At 46.3% G+C, this 21425-nt stretch overlaps 1 protein-coding gene across 1 annotated transcript; it reads right to left on the bottom strand.

The window, feature by feature from the left end:
- Positions 1 to 6947: 6947 nt before the first annotated feature.
- LOC125525782 lies at positions 6948 to 7544 on the bottom strand. Its single transcript, XM_048690792.1, has 2 exons — positions 7363 to 7544; positions 6948 to 7278 (listed from the first exon to the last, which is right to left on the bottom strand). The coding sequence occupies exons 1-2, from the start codon at positions 7531 to 7533 to the stop codon at positions 7138 to 7140; spliced, it is 312 nt and encodes a 103-aa protein (XP_048546749.1). The 5' UTR covers positions 7534 to 7544; the 3' UTR covers positions 6948 to 7137.
- Between the last annotated feature and the right edge of the window lie 13881 nt (positions 7545 to 21425).

Genomic DNA, 21425 nt, shown 5'->3' with positions numbered 1-21425 from the left:
CATTTATGACAAAAGATCAGAGAAGGATTGTTACCAGATCAACATTCCCTTCATTTGGGCGAGCAACTATGTGCCGTACCATCTTGGCCAGAACACTGCTATGCGACTGGGGCAGCTCATGTTACCAACTATAATTGCTGCCTTGACACACTTTTCTCCGAAGGTTGCACCTACCCATTGTCACTGAATGCAAAAACAAAGAGTAGCTCGCTAAAGTGCTCAAATAAATCATTTCACAATAAATGAGAATTAAACATAGAAATGGTTGATGACAAATAAAATACTGTAGGCGACTGGTGGAGGATGAAAAGGCCGTCCTTCCATGTCATATGTTGTAATGCCAAAAAAGGTCTGATTCCAAATTTCATTCTTGGTCACCAAAGATTATCGTGTTGATGAGTACAAAAAATAGATCTCGGATCTCAGGGTCAGCTGTATCAGTTGCTTAACAAGTTAGTGAAACATTATAGTTGAATAGAAATGGCTACTTAGTACGTATTGTGCAAGTATATTCAGGCAAACTAACATATATATGTTCAATAATGATGATTAAAAGATACTACCTGCCAATTGGATAAAGATCCAAGGCACCAGAAAAAGTTGACCAACCTATGAGCGGAAAACCAGACAAATATTTTTACCTTTATTAAGCATACGATCGATCCACCATTACATGGATGTATCAGGAAAACTTCCTTTTTACATCCATAAGTAGTACACTCCACACATTCTTATATATGTCAGAAGGTAGAGCACTGAGTCTATCGATATGGAGAGCAGCGATTTGGCTCCCGGGCTCAGATGAGCCCGGGCCTGAACAGTACAGCAATTTTATATAGAAAGAAGTTTTAAAAATTCCAAAACAATTTTGTGGTGTAAGATGCTCCTGTATGTGTACCCTGTGCAAAATTTTGTGAAGTTTGGATATTCGAGGAGCTCATGGCAAAAAAAAATCAGGCATGAACAGTGCAATTTTCAAAAGTTTCTCGGACATTCGAAATTTATCTTTTTTGAAAATCACACTGTTCACGCCTCGAATGTCTGAGAAACTTTTGAAAATCACATTGTTCACGCCTGATTTTGTCTTTTTTTCCACGACCTCCTCAAATATCCAAACTTCACAAAAAAAATCACGGAGTTCGCGCACATGAGCATCTTGCACCACAAAAATATTTGGAATTTTGTGAACTTTGTTTCTATTTTAAATTGTGGTACTGTTCACTGGGTTCATCTGAGCCCAGGTTCCGGGTTGAATTATTGATATGCCCTTACTCACTTTACAAACTCATCATTCTATCATTCCTTTGCATATAGCAACACTACTCACTGGACCACTCAATAATCACACAACTATACTGTCCATGTAAAATTTGACACACCAATTAGCAAGATGGGTGCCTCTCAACAACATATATTGGCGCAAAAAGGACAAGACTTCAAATTCAGTCGCAATCGTCCGCTTCACGCCCGCTACGGCTTGGGGGGAATGTTAGAAGTATAATGTGCTTGAGTTAGAGATAGAATTAGTAATTGTCTTGTCTTGTACTCCAAGTCTCTACCCCACCATGTATTCTATATAATCCCTCACGAGGGTCAGATCAAAACAACACAGTATTATCATCCTACAATTTCCACAATCCAATCAACACTATGATCCAACATCATGCTCTTACTTGCATACAAGAAGCCCCCACGACAACAAAAGTTGGACATCGAGCTCGATAGAGATAAAAATAAAGATAGAACAAATGAGCAAATGAAAGTTTGACAAATCATACAACTAAACGTCAGACGAATTGAAAATTCTCCACAAAATAAGAGGGGATTGGACTCTTACCTGTGCTGTCCATTCCTCCCAGCTTATTCACCCATGTTCGTCAGTCTTCCATACCAGAGCTACTGCGCTAAGAAATGAAACGAACATTATATGCACCATGGCTTTCATATAGCTAATCTTATGAATTCGAAACATATGACCATCAGGAATGGAGAATACATTGATCAACGCATTATTTTTCCCGCAAAAAAAGAACAGGTTAATGCATTGTTTTGCATATGGAAGCAGAGCGATACAACAAGATAGTTGCAGCAGTAGTAGTATTACTATCTCCTTCGATAGATGAACTGGAGGTCGGACCATCTTCAAGGAGGATCGGTTTCGATTCTTGGCAAGCACGGCCCTGCATGTAACAACAGCTCAAGGACCATGAAAACCTCACGTACACAAACCTGGGACTACATTGTCATGTTTCTTCACTAACAATAAAAGAACAAGAATAACCAAACTATAACTTGCTGGGACTGATACACAACAAATAGCAAACCTTGCCTTGAAGAAACACACGGTTGGAAGCATGCCTACCCCCTGACTGTACTGAACTGGATGTAGTTTCATCAGGGTGTCCGGATCCCATCATCGTCAGAGATTCAGAGCTTGGAGAATTTCAGCCGTTACAGAACCTTAATGGTTTGGGACTAAGCACTTCTCCAAAGGTGATGATTTATGCGGGGGCTTATGCTGAAACTGAAGGAGCTCGATCTCACAATTCATCTTGTTGAGGCTATATATATCTGCATGCAGTCTGGGCGCTATTGATTTTGGCTCCCAGCATCTCTCCTGCCTTGCTCTTGTCAATTCCATGATATTTTCCTCGTGGCGCCAGGGATGCGCTAAAACTAAGGATGCAGTACAAATTCTGTTGTATATAGATTACAACAAACAGTCAGTGTTGCTCAAATTCTGTTTCTGTGTCTGTTTCTGGCACAATTTCAAAGCCCGAATCCTCCACCGAACGCATATGTACTTGGCACAATTTCAAAGCCCGAATCCTCCAACAACCGGAACTGCAGCTTCGGCAGGTAGTCGCGCACGCACCCGATCCGCGGCCCGACGCCGGTCGACCACCGCAACGACAGCTGCTGCCCCAGCTGGTACGACTTGTGCGCCATCTTGGAGTTGATCCGGTGCATGATCCTCTCCTGCGCCACCGCCGGCTCCTCGCACTCCTCCCCGCCCCGTGAACAGGTTCGCCTTGCAGAAGTCCAGCCGGTCACCGAACGTGCCGGCGTCCTGCTCTGCCGCGCCCTTGACCAGATGAGGGCGGGGCACGCTAGCGGCGGCGCTGCGCAGGGTGCGGGAGCAGCTCTGCCTTTCGTGCTCCTCCCTCGACGTGAGGGATTGGTTTTTTGGTGGGTGTGGCAGGGAACGGCGGCGGCGCTGGTGAGATGCGCTAGGGTATCGAGGAGAAGACTCGATGATTTTGGACCGGAGGATTTTTTTTGCGTGCGTGGGGGGGGGGGAGGGGATGGAAAAAATACTTTCAAAAAAAAAGGGGATGGAAAAAATCAGTGAAAAAAACCGTGACGAAAAAAAACCAGAGGAGGTGGGACGAAAAAAACCTGAAAGCGAGACTACCAACTGCTCCATTAGAAGTAGAGATACCGAGTTCTTTGTCACCGCCCTTGACAAACTTTTTGACAGAAGAAGAATTTGAAAAAATCTTTGTCAAGTCATGTGTATGTGGCACTCGACAAACGTGTTCTTGATGTTACGGAGTCGTTAACCCCGAATGGTTCATGTCACGTGGCACCTAGTTGGCAAGTTGCCCGGTTCAATCTCTAGTTCTCGGAAATGGTACTATAGGACGAGTGTTTTCAATGTGCCGAGTTCAGTCCGTGCGGCTCTCGGCAAACTAAAGTCTATACCGAGTTCTTATGTATGTCAAGTTTAAGACTTGGCAAACTGTGTGTTTCTCATGATCCCGGGTTTGGCAAAGAGCCTAGAACTCGGCAACGACTGATTTTCTAGTAGTGTTGGAAGAAACAAAAAAAAACTAAGAATTTCATATTGTATATGATATATTTGCTACCTTTTGTGCTTTTTTTTATAATCCACCTATCATCGGCTATTTATCGAACTTTTTTGTTTGACATTGTATAATGTTGAAGTAATACTAGGGCTACAATCTATATATTGTACTTCCTCTATTCCTTTGTCTAAGGTGCATTATTTTTGGCACGGTGACAAAGACACATAATTGTAAACTATTTGGGATGAAATTACCCTCGTCTAATTCATTGATTAGCGACAAGTAAATCATTTAAGCTAGGAAAGGAAGAGATACACGCAATCGGAAGAGGGATGGTTCCTTTTTCTTTCTCTGCAAGGAGATATACATGCAATCAGACGAGAGATACTTTTCATTTTCTGAAGGGCCAAGATCGAAATTACGAGGAATTAGAACAAATGCACTTTATATTTTGAAATTTTATCAAAAAAACAAATACGCAGAGTGTATAAGACAAGCGTGTGTTATCAAGACTAATCAATGATTTCCAATCTAACGGCCGTCGTTGCCTTGTTCCGTCGGGGCTCCATAAGGATCTGTTTCCCGATCCCTAGTCCTGCTGGATTAAATTCATCCAGGTACGTAGAAGGCATGCGGAGAAGCTTACATAAGGCGTCGTTTTTCTTTCCGCGGAAATCTCCTACCGTCCTAGCTCAATCCCGAAACCCTCGCTCCCGGATTCCATGTCGTCCTCGCCGCCAGCGCCCGTTATGGAGGACATGGAGGTGGAGGCGGAGACGGTGCACGGCGAGGCGACGCGTCCACCACCCACCGCCACCGTGGAGACCGGCACCGGGGCTGTCGTTGGAAGTCCAGCGGCGAACCACACCGAGATGTCGCCGTCTACCCACGACCACGAGGAGGAAGGTGATGATGGCGTCGATTACTCCAGCGAGGCGGGAGGTGCACAGAGCGCAGAGTTTGAGGCTGCAGTAAAGGCTTTGTGGCACGAGGTTATCAACGTCGAGGAGAAGCCGTCGGCGGGGAACACATGTTCAGTCTGTATGGAACCCTGGACCTGCGAAGGTCTTCACCGCATCTGGTGAGGCTTCTCTTATACTCTCTCCATCTACACTTAGTATAAAGTTAAGACACTTATTTTAAGAGGGATGGAGTATCTTTGTACGTGCTATACTACTACGTTTGCGCCACAAGTAATTTCGGACAGAAGGAGTACGAATTAGTTTCTATGTATTTCTCGTATCTGAATAGAATAGATGTAGGTAATTTTAGCTATGGAACCAGCGACACTTTGATAAAACAAACAAGTAATCATCGATCTCCTGTATATCTCTAATCTGCTACCCAACACGCAGTTGCATTCCTTGTGGACATGTGTACGGCAGATCTTGTCTGGAGAAGTGGCTGCACGAGAACGCCAAGGTACATACAACCACATGATTCTCAACTTTTTCAGCTGGTACGTACCAGCATGATTCTAAACTTGTCCATGTACATTGTCACTATAAAATATTTTTTCAGTACAATGTACTTTATGTCAAGAGCACTGATCTATTTACTAAATCGTTTGATCATATCAAATCTTTGTTCCCAGTGCCCTCAATGTAAGCTGCAGTTTGAGGACAAGCTTATTATCAACCTGTATACGCCAGCAAATTTTGGGGACGGTTGCGGCACCATACAGGTTATGTTTCTTTCTCTGTCTTCTGTGCCCAATAATTTTGTCGCACACGTTCAAACTAATTTTCTCGTGATAAAATTAATTTATACTACACTCATATCAAAATATAAAATGTTTTGTAGGCTAACGTCTTACATTTTGATATGGAGGTAATAAGAATCATCAAATGAACCAATTTCTCAATTTTTAGATGGCCTTTGCGATCAACATCATATGCTTGCTGAACAAGCCTACCCACTCGGTTGTTCATAGTGCATCCCGGTTATCATGGTGTAAACCAATGTGGAGGGACACTTTTTTCCCATCACTTCTTTAATATAAAATATGCACACTCGTACGTATTCGAGAAAAAAAAACTATCGCAATTGCGTCTCTAAATTAAACACGAAGCACTAGGTGCCACTGTATGGCTTGCTTAGGGCATCTACAATGAGGGCGCTTAGCCCAAGCACCAGGTTCCTTGCCGTTTCAATCAAATCCCGCCCGATCCCTGGTTTTTGGCTGCACTACCGGAATCGCACCCTATGCCGACGGCCAGGGCCGTCGGCATAGCCCTGAATGGCCGTCGGGACAGGCCTATGCCGACGGCCCTCGTCGGCATAGGGCCGTCGGCAACATATCCGTCGGCGTAGCCAGGAAGGCCGTCGGCATAGGACCTATCCCGACGGTGTCCGTACATCTATGCCGACGGCCAGGGCCGTCGGCAACGTTATCGCCTAACGGCGGCCGCCGTCAAGTGTTGACCAACGCGTGCTCGACACGTGGCAAACTAAGCTGACGGCTAGGCCGTCGGTATAGACGTCGGCATAGTTTCAAACTAAGCCGACGGCTAGGCCGTCGGCATAGACGTGCCACGTGGCGAGCAGGCGTCACCCCCTGGGGCGGGTCTATGCCGACGGCCTAGCTGTCGGCTTAGTTTGAAACTATGCCGACGGTTAGGCCGTCGGCATAGACCTGCCACGTGGCAGCCACTGGGAGCTCACGGCAGCTCTATGCCGACGGCCTAGCCGTCGGCATAGTTTCTGTCTGTTTTTTTTCTTTTTTCTGTTTTGTTTCAGCTCAATTCATTTGAATATATACAGCATCACACAACAAATATATGCATCACATAACAGCTGGCCCAGCAGCATCACACAACAAATTCATTATCACACATCATAAGAAGCATCGCAAAGCATAAACATATAAGTATCATCACCACCAAGCATATAAGAATCTCACAAACAACAATAAGAAACATCACAAGCATATAAGTATCATCACCACCAAGACCGCCATAATGTGACCCAAAGGCTTAAGCGCCAGGACGTCGAGCACCACAGAGGTCGTCACCGCCAAGACCGCCGAAGCCCAGGTCGTCACTGCCAGCGGCAGCGCTACCGCCAAGACCGCCTCCACCTCCGCCTCCGCCTCCGTGGATCGGAGTGGTCGGGCTCCGTGTCTCTAGAGTGCTGCGAAGACCACCGCCAACGGTAGATCCACCTGTTCCCTGGATGTTGAAAAGACATATGCACGGGATATATGACTGTGTTGAAAGGCATGACATGCTTTGGGTGAATAGATTGGGGATGAACTAACCGGCGAGGGGCCAGCGTTCTGTGCCACAAACTCCTCAAAGCTCATCAGCACTGGTTGTGCTGGAGGGCATTATGCTGGAGGGAACTGAGGACACCTGCCGGCCGCCATATCCTGAAAAGCATGCTGCATCTGGCTATCCCTCTGCACTTGGTGTTCATAAAGCCTCTGATGCCACGCCATGGTCTCCTGGCGTGTGTACTCCAGGTAGGCCTACGGTATGACATGATGGAACTCATAAAACTACTAAATGCGGAAAATGAAGTGAGCAATGAAGATAAGAGGGAAAATACTTACAGATTGTTGCTCCTGAAAGAGGGACTGTGTACTGGTCACTGGCTGGCTCATGCGCTGGCTCAGGCTTGGGTCAATCCGACGAAGCTGTGTGTAGGAGATACTAGGAGTGATCACAGCATCGAGAACCGCCTCCCGACCGTGCTCCTTGGGCCCCATCCTCACCACCGCCATGTCGTCCAGAGGCGCCACAATGGGGTCAGGTGTGTCAGGATGTAACTCCAGATACGCTTCGGAGTAGGCCTTCTTCCTCCCTGCGGTCTTCTTGTTGTAGTACTTGGGCTCGCCAGGCTTGGGGTCCTTCCGCGTAAGGGCGATCTCCCACGCCTGCATGTGTGAGAGCGGCCGCTTCAGTTTCTCCTCCTGCACCACCAAACAGAGGTTAGTCATACATAAGAAAGTGATGGTAAATAGAAGAAGAAGAATGTTTAATGGAGTTAGTCATACATTAACTGCCTTGTGGAGATAGTGGTTTCGGTTTCCCTGAGCATGTACTCCCTCCGTCCCTCGGTTAGCCTTATTTTTGGTTCTCATAGCCGCCCAGGCTCCAGCCTCATCACACCAAAGATCCACCAATGCCGCCCAGGACTCGTCTTTTCCATAACACCAATTTGGACACACCTACATAATAAAAGCATAATGGCATGTAGGTGTGTCCAAATTGGTGTTATGGAAGCATAAAGCATAAAGCATAATGTACCACAAGGTAATGAAAGCATAATATATGAAAGCATAATGAAAAATCTTTTATACTTACCGCCAAGAACTCGGGCCTCTCCAAGGTAATGCCCATCCTCCGCACTTCTTCCTTGGTCATCTTCACACCAAGATAGTCGTGGTAGTATGTGGAGATGGCCACATAGCGCACCTCGTACTGCATCTGGCGGGCCTTCTTCTTGCATTGGCGCAGCACGATCTGGTCTGCTCTAGCCCTGTGCTCCGGAAGAACTCGATAGAATTTCTACAATCATGCATGAAACAAGAATGGAAGAAGCCATGAGTTAAATCATTTTCATGAAACTAGAATGGACTTATTCTTCTGAAGAGAACTCACCCAGAAAGTATTGATCACGGCCTTGGCATGGGTCTCATGGTCCGCGTGGCGGGCCGCTTCCCAGTGGTCCTAGCTCATGGCCAAAACCCGACGAGCCGGCTGCCTGACTGGATCCGGACAGTACAACCCCGGTCAGTATAACTTCAGCAAGACGGTGATGAGACCGTTGGGAATACGGACCCCTTTAGAATATATCCAGTTGCTGCAAAAGAATGAACTATTAGCGTGTGATAAGCAAAATAAATAACAACCGGAATAAGCATGTGACAAGCAAAATAATGAACCACTTACTCTTTTCCCGTGGGCTCAATGAGCCACTTCTGTTCCTCAGGAGCCGGAACCTGCTTTGATAGCTTTGCGTTACCACGCAGCCACCCCTTCTTGTCAACCCCCTTCCCGTCACCACCATCATCCCCGCCACCACCCTCCTCCTCGCCTGCCTCCCCCTCCCCAACCTCCTCCTCCTCCTCCTCCTCCTCCTCCTCCTCGCCTGCCTCCTCCGCGCTGGCACCGATGCCAAGCCAGGCACCGGGCGCCTCATCCCTTTTTTTCATGCACGAGCCTTTTAACCAGCGTTGGAGATATTGTTTTGGTAGAAATTAATTTTGTTAGCGCCCCTACAAACGCACCTGCCTTGGAGGAATGGACTCCTTCACCGGCGCCAGTTCCTTAAATAATTATTTTTATTTTCTAAGCGTCCAATGAAACGACTCTTCATTGAACATGCCCTTATATACTTGGAATTTCACCGCCACTAAAAAAATTAGGGACGTATGCATGCAGATGAACTTAATTTTCGAATTTGCAGGAAGTGAAAGTTTATGTTAGTAAGGCGATGGCTGAAGTGGCGGCATACTATGACAGACGGTTGGAGTCAGAGATCGCCAGGCTCGAGGCAGAACAGAGGTTGTTTAATCAGGCAACGCGCCAGCAATTGGAGTCAACTAACTCTTATGTGGAACAGATGCATGCTCAGATCAAGGCCTTGCAAGCTGGGTTGTTGGTGAAGGGGCAGCTGAGCTGCCAAGCCGTTGCCGCCGCCTCTGAAGCCAGCAGAGTTGTGGAAGGAAGAGGCACGGGGTTAGCAGAACCGGGGGATGCGGATCATCAATCCGAATAAGCGCTTATATATACTCCAGTGAATGTGCCCATGGCCTGCCGCTACCTGGCTCCTTCAGATAAGAGCAAACCGCCCTCTCCTCTTCTTTCGTGATAGATGGCTTTCTCTCCCACGTGTAGAAACTAGAAACAACTACAGTACTAAGTTAAAAAGAGGGTCTCCCTCAGAAACTTCATGCAAGTGTTAAAAGGACGAAAGTACAAATTTATAAAGAATATATGTACCCGGTTTTGACTTCCTTCTGTTTTCTATATGTAGATTGAATTTGAATCTGAAATTTTGTGAGTTTGTAGACTTAATATATCTGTAAATGCGCTCGATGTTTTTTTAACAAAAAAAAAAATAGGGGTGTTATCATGCATTGGTACCATGGTTGTACGATGTGCTTCTAGCACCTTGAACCTTTCTAGTTGAGTTTGTAGACTCTAACCACCATTTGGACTAGAGGGTGACACGGGCTTTGCCACGCTGAATTCCATTGTTATCTCAAGGCTTCACATTCCATGCAAACCACGGAAGCGGTTGAGCATCGCGGAACCCACATACGTTGTTGGGTTTGCCATGTAGGCTAGTCTTTCTGATTTTGGGAAGGTTTAGTTTTTTTTCTTTTTTCTCTACCTTTTTTTATATTTCATTTTCATGTTTGTTTTATATCTGTTTTATTTTAAAATTCATTAAAAAAATCAAATTTATGAATTTTTAAAATCGAGGAACATAATTTAAATTCCTAAATATTTTTTAAAATTCATAAATATGTTCTTCAAAATCGTGGTCCTTTTTAAATCCATGGAGGTTTTTTCATATTCATGAATATTTTTTAAATATTAAAAATCATGAATATTATTTAAAATTCATGGCATTTTAAAATAATGAAAAAATAATACTCATGAATTTTTTTAATTCATTCATGAATATTTAAATTATGATTTTTTTCAATTTTTTTATATTTAAAAATTCTTGAATTTTTAAATTTTTGAATGTTCTACAATTTGTGAACATTTTTGGAAATTCAAAAAATCCTAAATGTTTTAAAAAATGAAAAGTGTTTTAATAGAATGTTGGTTCCGAAACTATCATGCGGGACCCACGACCTAGCTAGACCCTTATAGGCGGGGTCCACTTTGGGGGGGGGGGGGGATAGGGGTTTGGGGGGGGGGGGGGATTAGAGTTCTCCTTGGCCTCTATTCCTAGAGATCTTGTTTCGAGCGAAGGGTCAGTCTACATCCCCTTTTCTTTCTCTAGCCCTCCGTTGATCTAGTGGGTAATTTGTTGGTCAGTGTGTTGATGTCACTAGTGAGGTTGTTCTCGTGCTCAAAGTTTTAAATAACGTTTAAAGCCTCTTAGCGGCGGCTCAGCCAAAAGCTATGAAACCTATAGCACAACTAAAGTGTGTTTTGAATTTTAGCCGAGAAAATTCAATTTCGGCTGAAATTCGGCCATCTCGCCTCGACCCAATACATGACTTTGTCAATCAAATATTTTTGGCACATTATATTTGTACTCCCGAGGGTTATTTTGATCTCTTACCTTTTGTTTCGCTTGATTTCAATTTTTGGCCATTTTTTTGTTAAATGTTGGCCATTCTTATTTATATTTAAAATTCAAATTTTGGTTTTACAATTTCGTCCGAGATTTTCCCAAAAAATTTGAAATAGCCGCGCATCTCAGTGAGAGCCAAAAAAAATAGATAAATGCATTTGTAGTTCTACATCATTGAGCTAATTATATAGAAATATTAATCATGCATAAATTCATACATTAGTTCAGTTCATCTTCATCATACGTACATCAATCTAGCTCATACAATGCATCAGGCATGCATACTGCAGACATCAATCATGCTTTAGCTGATATCGTGCAAGCTTCTACTCAACATGCTTCAGGCAGAGTGTGCATCTGGTATTTGGACATGAGAGAGGATAGAGGAGCTTACCATGCCATGGATCTTGGGCAATGGTCGGCATGCAGGATGCCGCGAGGCCGAGCTCGTCGCCGGGAGTGACGGCCGGGAGCAGCATGGAGCATGAGCTGACGACAGTGAAGGTGATGGCACTAGCTAGCATTGAAGCATGGCCGGGAGCGCCCGCCATTGTCGTCTGCAGCTGCCATGTTCTTCATTGGGCGTGCCTATAATGGCCTAACAGCTGGTTTTGATGGGCCTGCGTATAGAGCCTATAATGGGTATGCTGATGCACCTCCGCAGAGTTAAATCTTCGAAAAGTCGTGTCCGTGGTTATAAATGACTTGAAGCTTTGTAACAGTTCATAGAATAAGTTCAACCGAATAATTAAAACTTGTTAACGTGTGAGTGACTTGATTGTCTCTTATTCGTTGGGTTTTGCAAAGGGGGTGACATGGTAGTGTTATGTTTGCGTAGGTAGGTGAATAGGATGTTTATAGTTAACGAGTTACCTCTTCGATCGGTCTGCTCATCTTATTATATTAGACGTAAGTTGTAGTGTTTTGCTTAGATGCTTGCAGCTTCACTAGTTATCCCTTTCGTACTTATTGTATTTTTAGTGCTAGTACCCTTGGTAATGAGATTTGCAGAGTACACCATGTACTCATCTTGTTGTAGCAAACACTTACAGGTATGATAATGGACAACTTTAGCCGGTTATCCAATAGATAGCAGTCTGGGGAAGGGTTGTGGATATAATTCGCTTTACTTTGAGCCTTCTGTTAAGGCATATCTTTCTCGATGTAGTTTTGGTGATTGATGATAACATGTTTGCGGACTAACCGTGTGTTTTGAGCATTTCAGAGATTCATCCTTTGGCTCGAGACGATTTCTTTTCCCTCGGAGTGTTTTTCAACACGGTGTAGCTCTTTCGTTTTTTGTTGGTGGACTAGTTTCGTAGGAGTCACCATACTATCAAGAGGGGGTCCGCTTTGGTAAGGCTAGGATGGAATCATCACGTACACTTCCGTTTCACACCCTCTGGGCCTTCCCGCGTCGTTGGAGGTTTGATTCCCTGCGGTAGTACCGCGGTGCCCAGCGGTAGTACCGCTTGAGGGTCCTCAACGGCAGTACCGCCGCGGTACCGGGCCACTACCGCCTCGACTCGAGGGGGGCGCATCTCATGTCGGGTTGAGCGGCACTTGCAGCGGTAGTAGGGGCGGTAGTACCGCTCGAGAGTGGTAGTACCACCCTACCACCGCGGCAGTACCGCGCTGGGCACGGTCCCTCCTCTATCTTCAAGCCCTCCCAGGCTGGGAGGTAGTACCGCAAGGGGGAGCGGTAGTACCGCTGCCCCCTGCGGTAGTACTGCCCTCTGCGGGGCTGTTTTGGGGGTAATGGTTGGATGGGGTCCTTTAGTATAAAAGGGTGTCCCCTTCTTCCTCATTGATTTACCTCTTCCCCCACAAGCTTCATTAATGCTCCAAGCTCCATTTTTGCCTGATCTCTCTCCCTAGCCAATCATACTTGTTGATTTGCTCGGGAGTGGTTGAGAAGGCCCCGATCTACACTTTCACCAAGAGAAATTTGATTCCACCACCAATCCCTAGCGGATCTTGTTACTCTTGGGTGTTTGAGCACCCTAGACGGTTGAGGTCACCACGGAGCCATAATCCATTGTGGTGAAGCTTCATGGTGTTGTTGGGAGCCTCCAATTGAGTTGTGGAGATTGCCCCAACCTTGTTTGTAAAGGTTCGATCACCGCCTCCAAGGGCACCAATAGTGGAATCACGGCATCTCGCATTTTGTGAGGGTGTGAGGAGAATACGGTGGCCCTAGTGGCTTCTTGGGGAGCATTGTGCCTCCACACCGCTCTAACGGAGACGTACTTCCCCTCAAAAGAAAGGAACTTCGGTAACACATCCTCGTCTTCACCGGGTCCACTCTTGGTTATCTCTTACCTTTACTTGTGCAAACTTATTAGTGTTACTTCTCTTGCTTGATTGTATGTTCGTTGTTGTTGCATCATATAGGTTGCTCACCTAGTTGCACATCTAGACAACCTACTTTGATGCAAAGTTTAATTTGGTAAATAAAAGCTAAAAATTGTTAGTTGCCTATTCCCCCCCCCCCCTCTAGTCAACCCTATCGGTCCTTTCAATTGGTAGCAAAGCCTCGTCTCTTTACTAGGGACTTTACCGTCCGAAGAGTATGGTTGATACCATAGACGGTGTGGAGGAACACTCCAGTGTGAATCCGATCTCGTCTACGGGCGATGGGGGAACCTCGGTCTCTCGTGAGGAATTCAATGTGGCCTTGGAGACATTGAAAACCTCCATGACGACCGAGGTTGAAAGCATGTTTACTAAATTCATTGAAGGGCTTAAACTATCCACCGCACCGTTGAAAGTGGGTGATCCCACCGACAAGGTGACGGATGCTAACTCCGACAAGGGGGAAGCTAGTAGTGAAAAGTCTCCTTCTTCTAGAGGTAAAAATGGCACCGGCATCTTTGCCCATGTGGAACCACCACTTGTTTATGGAGGACCGATTCCTTCCACTCATTTGAATCATGCCGGTCCTCCCCCTAAGATTGTGAAAAATGAGGACTTTGATTCTTGGGTTTATCGCTTTAAGCGTCATTTAAATCATGTGAATACTAATCTTTGGAGAATCATTGAAGAAGGTTTCTATCCGCATGACCCAAGCAACTTCACTCCTTGAGAAGCCACGGATAATCAATTCAATGAGAATGCTCTCTTCATCATCCAAGATACAATTCCACCCGAAGATCTACCTCATCTTCGGCCATTTGCCTTGGCCAAAGATGCATGGCTTTGTGTTGTCTCTCTCTATCGGGGAAGCGCAAGCATTCAACGCTCCAACTATGAAGTAGTGCAAGATGAAGCCGATGAGTTTGCTATGAAAGAAGATGAAGAACCTCGTGAGCTTTATCGGAGAGTAACCAAACTCGCGGTCTCACTCCGAGATCATGGGAGCAAGGACACGGATGACAATTGGATCAAGCGCAAATTCCTCAAAGCAATGATGCCTTACCACAAGGCCATGTCCTCCGTCATTCGTCAAAGGCCCGACTTCCACACCTTGACCTCAAGTGAAGTGTTGGATGAGTTTGTGGCTATGAACATCTTGGACAAGACCGCCAACAATGCGGTGCTTCGCTCTCAAAGGGCAAAGAAGCCCAACCTTGCATTGAAGGCCAAGGTTTGTGTTGAAGAAGAAGAAGAAGAGGAAGAAGAGGAAAGCAACCCCGAAGATACAAAGTATGCCTATCATGAACACATGGCACTTGCTTCAAGGCAATTTTGAAGCAAGAAGAACCCAAGGCCAAACTTCAACAAGAACAACTCAAGTGGCACGAAGAGCAAGCAACGTGTGAGGACTTGCTACAATTGTGGCAATGTGAGCCATTTTGTTGCGGAATGTCCGTATGAGAAGAGGGAAGACAATGGTGGCAAGCTCATCCGAAAGGACAAAGCCAAGTCTTTCCCCAACAAGAGCAACTTCCCCAAGAAGACCCCTCACAAGGCGTGGGTGGTTCAAGAAGAGTACCATGAGGATGATGATGATGATGATGAAGATGGTGAGTCGGTTGCCATGGCCTCCGTTGCCATTGCAAAAACTCCATGAGTGTCTCTCTTCAACTCACCCAATGAGAACATCACCGCCAAGTGCCTCATGGCTAAAGCCACCAACAAGGTAACCCCCAACATCAAAACTACCATCATTAATAATCCTTCCTTGATGGATTGCATTGATGAACATGAGGGATCCAATGTGGAGGAAAATGAGTTTGAGTCCTTTATGGGTAAACTCAAGGGTAAATCCAAGAAGCATTTTGTTGCTCTCTTGGAACAACTTGGTGAAGCCAATGACATGATCGAGGCTCATGAAGATACTATCTCCAAGATGGAGGGGCATAGTCGTGACTATGCCGATGAGATTTCGGATCTTTCCAATGCTCTTGAGGAAGAGCGTGGTCTTCGTTTGGCTCTTGAGGAGTCACACAACGTTGATCACGCTAAGTTAAAGAAAGATTTTGATCATGCTCTTGTTGTCTCTCGTGTGCTAAACTCCGAGAAGGCCAAGCTTGGGGTTGATCTTGCTAGACTCAGAGAGGAGTTTGATCTACTTGACAACGCTCACAAGGTCTTGAAGGGTGCTCATGCTAGCCTCAAAGAGTCTCATGATCAACTTCAAGTAAAGCTAACCAAGGAGAAAGCCACTTTTCCACATATGATGTTAATTGATAATGCAAATGCTACTAACCCATGTTGTGAGCATGTGCATCTTGTCGAGGAAAACGCTAAGCTAAAGGTACAACTTGAGAAAGGTCTTGTGTCTTGCATACAAGGCGAGAAGAACCTCAACGACCTTTTGACCAACCAAAAGGGAGTTGTGGCGAAGGAAGGGATTGGGTACGTGCCCAATGTTGGAAATATGCCCTAGAGGCAATAATAAATTGGTTATTATTATATTTCCTTGTTCATGATAATCGTTTATTATCCATGCTATAATTGTATTGATAGGAAACTCAGATACATGTGTGGATACATAGACAACACCATGTCCCTAGTGAGCCTCTAGTTGACTAGCTCGTTGATCAATAGATGGTTACGGTTTCCTGACCATGGACATTGGATGTCGTTGATAACGGGATCACATCATTAGGACAAGACCCAATCCTAAGCCTAGCACAAAGATCGTGTAGTTCGTATGCTAAAGCTTTTCTAATGTCAAGTATCATTTCCTTAGACCATGAGATTGTGCAACTCCCGGATACCGTAGGAGTGCTTTGGGTGTATCAAACGTCACAACATAACTGGGTGACTATAAAGGTGCATTACAGGTATCTCCGAAAGTATCTGTTGGGTTGGCACGAATCGAGACTGGGATTTGTCACTCCGTGTAAGCGGAGAGGTATCTCTGGGCCCACTCGGTAGGACATCATCATATGCGCAATGTGACCAAGGAGTTGATCACGGGATGATGTGTTACGGAACGAGTAAAGAGACTTGCCGGTAACGAGATTGAACAAGGTATAAGGATACCGACGATCGAATCTCGGGCAAGTAACATACCGATAGACAAAGGGAATTGTATACGGGATTGATTAAGTCCTTGACATCGTGGTTCATCCGATGAGATCATCGTGGAACATGTGGGAGCCATCATGGGTATCCAGATCCCGCTGTTGGTTATTGACCGGAGAACGTCTCGGTCATGTCTGCATGTCTCCCGAACCCGTAGGGTCTACACACTTAAGGTTCGGTGACGCTAGGGTTATAGAGATATTAGTATGCGGTAACCCGAAAGTTGTTCGGAGTCCCGGATGAGATCCCGGACGTCACGAGGAGTTCCGGAATGGTCCGGAGGTAAAGATTTATATATAGGAAGTCCTGTTTTGGCCATCGGGACAAGTTTCGGGGTCATCGGTATTGTACCGGGACCACCGGAAGGGTCCCGGGGGTCCACCGGGTGGGGCCACCTGCCCCGGGGGGCCACATGGGCTGTAGGGGGTGTGCCTTGGCCTATATGGGCCAAGGGCACCAGCCCCAAGAGGCCCATGCGCCAAGAGATAGGAAAAAGAGGAGAGTCCTAAAAGGGGAAGGCACCTCCGAGGTGCCTTGGGGAGGATGGACTCCTCCCCACCCTTGGCCGCACCCTTCCTTGGAGGAAGGGGCAAGGGCTGCACCTCCCCCTCTCCCTTGGCCCTATATATAGTGGGGAAAAAGGAGGAGCAAACGAATCTAAGGCCTGGCGCCTCCCTCTCCCTCCCGTGACACATCTTCCTCCTCCCGCAGCGCTTAGCGAAGCCCTGTTGGAATCCCGCTACTTCCACCACGCCGTCGTGCTGCTGGATCTCCATCAACCTCTCCCTCCTCCTTGCTGGATCAAGGCGTGGGAGACGTCTCCATTCCGTACGTGTGTTGAACGCGGAGGTGCCGTCCGTTCGGCGCTAGGATCATCGGTGATTTGAATCATGACGAGTACGACTCCATCAACCCCGTTCACTTGAACGCTTCCGCTTAGCGATCTACAAGGGTATGTAGATGCACTCTCCTTCCCCTCGTTGCTGGTTTCTCCATAGATAGATCTTGGTGACACGTAGGAAAATTTTGAATTTATGCTACGTTCCCTAACACCCAAGTCCAAGAACAAGAAGAAGAATGACAAGGCCAAAAGACCTTCTCCTCTCAAGCAAACCTTTGTGAAGGAGGGAGAGGGTGCTACTAAGGAGAAGGAGAATAACTCCGTGAGGGGTAGTGGTGCAACAATCGGCGACTTTAACCCTTCTTATGTGTTGTGTCGTGCTAGAGATGGGCATGTTTATGCCAAATTTGTTGGTTCTCCTTATGAGTACATTGAATGGTATATTTGGGTTCCTAAGACCCTTGTTACTAATATCAAAGGACCCATTACAAAATGGGTACCTAAAACCAAGCATTGATCTCTTGTAGGTGTTTGCTTCCGGTGGGGGATCATGGTTGCTCGATAGTGGAGCTACTAATCATATGAACGGAAGCAAGGACTTGGTGGTGGACATGCAAAATATTCCATCCATGCCCACCAACGTCGAGTGGGGTGACGCCTCGTCCTCTAAGGTATTGGGACTCGGCAAAGTTTTCATTTCTCATGATCTTACGATCGAGAAGGTCATGCTTGTTGAGTCCCTTGCATACAATTTACTTTCCGTTTGTCAACTAGCACTCATGGGCTTTGCCACTTTCTTTGATATTGATACCGTGGCCCTCTTGTGGAGAAAGACTCTTAAAGTAGCCTTTGTTGGGCATGTCGAGAATGGTCTCTATGTGATTAACTTTTCGGAGCGACCCACTAAGACCGCGACATGCCTAATGGCTAAAGTTGACGTGGGATGGCTTTGGCATTGCCGTCTAGCCCACGTCAATGTGAGATCTTTGCAAAGTCTTCTCGAGGGGGACTATGTCCGTGGACTAACAAATGTTAGTTTTGCCAAAGATCGTGCTTGCAGTGCTTGCATCGAAGGAAAGCTACATGAGAAGGCTCACCCTCCCACGACTATCATCTACTCAAGGAGGCCTTTGGAGCTCCTTCATTTGGATCTCTTTGGACCTCCATCCTTTGATAGTCTTGGGGGTAGAAAGTATTGCTTGGTGATTGTAGATGACTATTCAAGATACATTGGGGTATATTTCTTCAAGAGGAAGAGCGAGACCCAACAAATCGTCATCGACTTTGCAAATGAAGCTCAACGACAACACAATGCAAAGATCTTGACAATAAGAAGTGACAACGGCTCTGAGTTCAAGAACTACACCTTGGATGAGTTTTTGAGTGATGAGGGAATCAAGCATCAATATTCCGCACCTTATACCCCTCTACAAAATGGTGTAGCGGAGAGGAAGAACCAGACGTTGATGGATGCGGCAAGGACCATGATGGCGGAGTTCAAGTCTTCCTTCAACTTTTGGGCCGAAGCCATCAACACCGCGTGCCATGCATCTAATCGGCTCTACCTCCGCAAGGGCTTGAACAAGACTCCATATGAGGTACTCACCGGTAATAAGCCCAACCTCAAGTACTTTCGGGTGTTCGGGTGTAAGTGTTTCATTCTCAAGAAAGGTGTTCGTTTGTCAAAATTTGAGGCTAGAGCTTATGAGGGCATATTTGTTGGTTATGCTACAAACTCTCATGCTTAGCGTGTTCTCAATAAGTCCACAGGACTTATTGAGGAAACGTGTAACGTGGAGTTTGATGAGAATAACGGCTCCCAAGGGGAGCAAAGTGGTACTTGTGATGTAGGTGATGAAATTCCTCCCCAAGCCATAAGAAGAATGGGTGTTGGTCATATCCTACCCATTGAGGAACCCCTTGTGGCCGAAGGAGAAGGACAATGTTCTACTCAAGTGGAACCTTCACCAACCCAAGACCCACACGCTTCCGAAGAACAAAGTGAGGGCCCTCAACCTCAAGAACAAGACCAAGGGCAAGATCAATCTCAAGATGGTGTTGTAACATCAAGTGATGCCTATTGGAAATATGCCCTAGAGGCAATAATAAAAGGATTATTATTATATTTCCTTGTTCATGATAATTGTCTTTTATTCATGCTATAATTGTGTTATCCGGAAATCGTAATACATGTGTGAATAATAGACACCAACATGTCCCTAGTAAGCCTCTAGTTGACTAGCTCGTTGATCAACAGATAGTCATGGTTTCCTGACTATGGACATTGGATGTCATTGATAACGAGATCACATCATTAGGAGAATGATGTGATGGACAAGACCCAATCCTAAACATAGCATAAGATCGTATAGTTCGTTTGCTAGAGTTTTCCAATGTCAAGTATCTTTTCCTTAGACCATGAGATCGTGTAACTCCCGGATACCGTAGGAGTGCTTTGGGTGTACCAAACGTCACAACGTAACTGGGTGACTATAAAGGTATACTACGGGTATCTCCGAAAGTGTCTGTTGGGTTGACACGGATCAAGACTGGGATTTGTCACTCCGTATGACGGAGAGGTATCACTGGGCCCACTCGGTAATGCATCATCATAATGAGCTCAAAGTGACCAAGTGTCTGGTCAAGGGATCATGCATTACGGTACGAGTAAAGTGACTTGCCGGTAACAAGATTGAACGAGGTATTGGGATACCGACGATCGAATCTCGGGCAAGTAACATACCGATTGACGAAGGGAATTGTATGCGGGATTGATTGAATCCTCGACATCGTGGTTCATCCGATGAGATCATCGAGGAGCATGTGGGAGCCAACATGGGTATCCAGATCCCGCTATTGGTTATTGGCCGGAGAGTCGTCTCGGTCATGTCTACGTGTCTCCCGAACCCGTAGGGTCTACACACTTAAGGTTCGGTGACACTAGGGTTGTAGGGATATGTATATGCAGTAACCCGAATGTTGTTCGGAGTCCCGGATGAGATCCCGGACGTCACGAGGAGTTCCGAAATGGTCCGGAGGTAAAGAATTATATATATGAAGTGCTATTTCGGGCATCGGGACAAGTTTCGGGGTCACTGGTATTGTACCGGGACCACCGGAAGGGTCCCGGGGGTCCACCGGGTGGGGCCACCTGCCCCGGGGGGGCACATGGGCTATAGGGGGTGAGCCTTGGCCTATATGGGCCAAGGGAACCAGCCCCAAGAGGCCCATGCGCCTAGGGTTCAAGGAAGGGAAGAGTCCCAAAAGGGGAAGGCACCTCCTAGGTGCCTTGGGGAGGAGGGATTCCTCCCTTGGCCGCACCCCCCCTAGGAGATTGGATCTCCTAGGGCCGGCGCCCCCCCCCCCCTTGGACTCCCTATATATAGTGGGGAAGGAGGGCCTCTCACAACACGCCTTTGGTGCCTCCCTCTCCCTCTCCAACACATCCTCCTCCTCCATAGTGCTTAGCGAAGCCCTGCCGGAGTACTGTAGCTCCATCACCACCACGCCGTTGTGCTGCTGCTGGAGCCATCTCCCTCAACCTATCCTTCCCCCTTGCTGGATCAAGAAGAAGGAGACGTTACGCTGACCGTACGTGTGTTGAACGCGGAGGTGCCGTCCGTTCGGCGCTAGGATCTCCGGTGATTTGGATCACGTCGAGTACGACTTCCTCATCCCCGTTCTTTGAATGCTTCCACGCGTGATCTACAAAGGTATGTAGATGCAATCCAATCACTCGTTTCTAGATGAACTCATAGATGGATCTTGGTGAAACCGTAGGAAATTTTTTGTTTTCTGCAACGTTCCCCAACAGTGGCATCATGAGCTAGGTCTATGCGTAGTTCTCTTGCACGAGTAGAACACAATTTGTTGTGGGCGTTGATGTTGTCAACTTTCTTACCGCTACTAGTCTTATCTTGCTTCAACGGTATTGTGGGATGAAGCGGCCCGGACCAACCTTACACGTACGCTTACGTGAGACCGGTTCCACCGACTAACATGCACTAGTTGCATAAGGTGGCTGGCGGGTGTCTGTC

This window comes from Triticum urartu, chromosome 7, assembly GCF_003073215.2.
Source record: "Triticum urartu cultivar G1812 chromosome 7, Tu2.1, whole genome shotgun sequence".
Lineage (NCBI taxonomy): Eukaryota > Viridiplantae > Streptophyta > Magnoliopsida > Poales > Poaceae > Triticum > Triticum urartu.
This window is presented reverse-complemented; position numbering and strand designations above follow the sequence as displayed.

Excerpts from the sequence above, each read along its gene's own strand:
- LOC125525782 (XM_048690792.1), bottom strand. The coding sequence starts at position 7,533 with ATGGCGGTGGTGAGGATGGGGCCCAAGGAGCACGGTCGGGAGGCGGTT. Across the intron at positions 7,279-7,362 it reads TCTTTCAGGAGCAACAATCT|GCCTACCTGGAGTACACACG; the intron begins GTAAGTATTTTC and ends GTCATACCGTAG.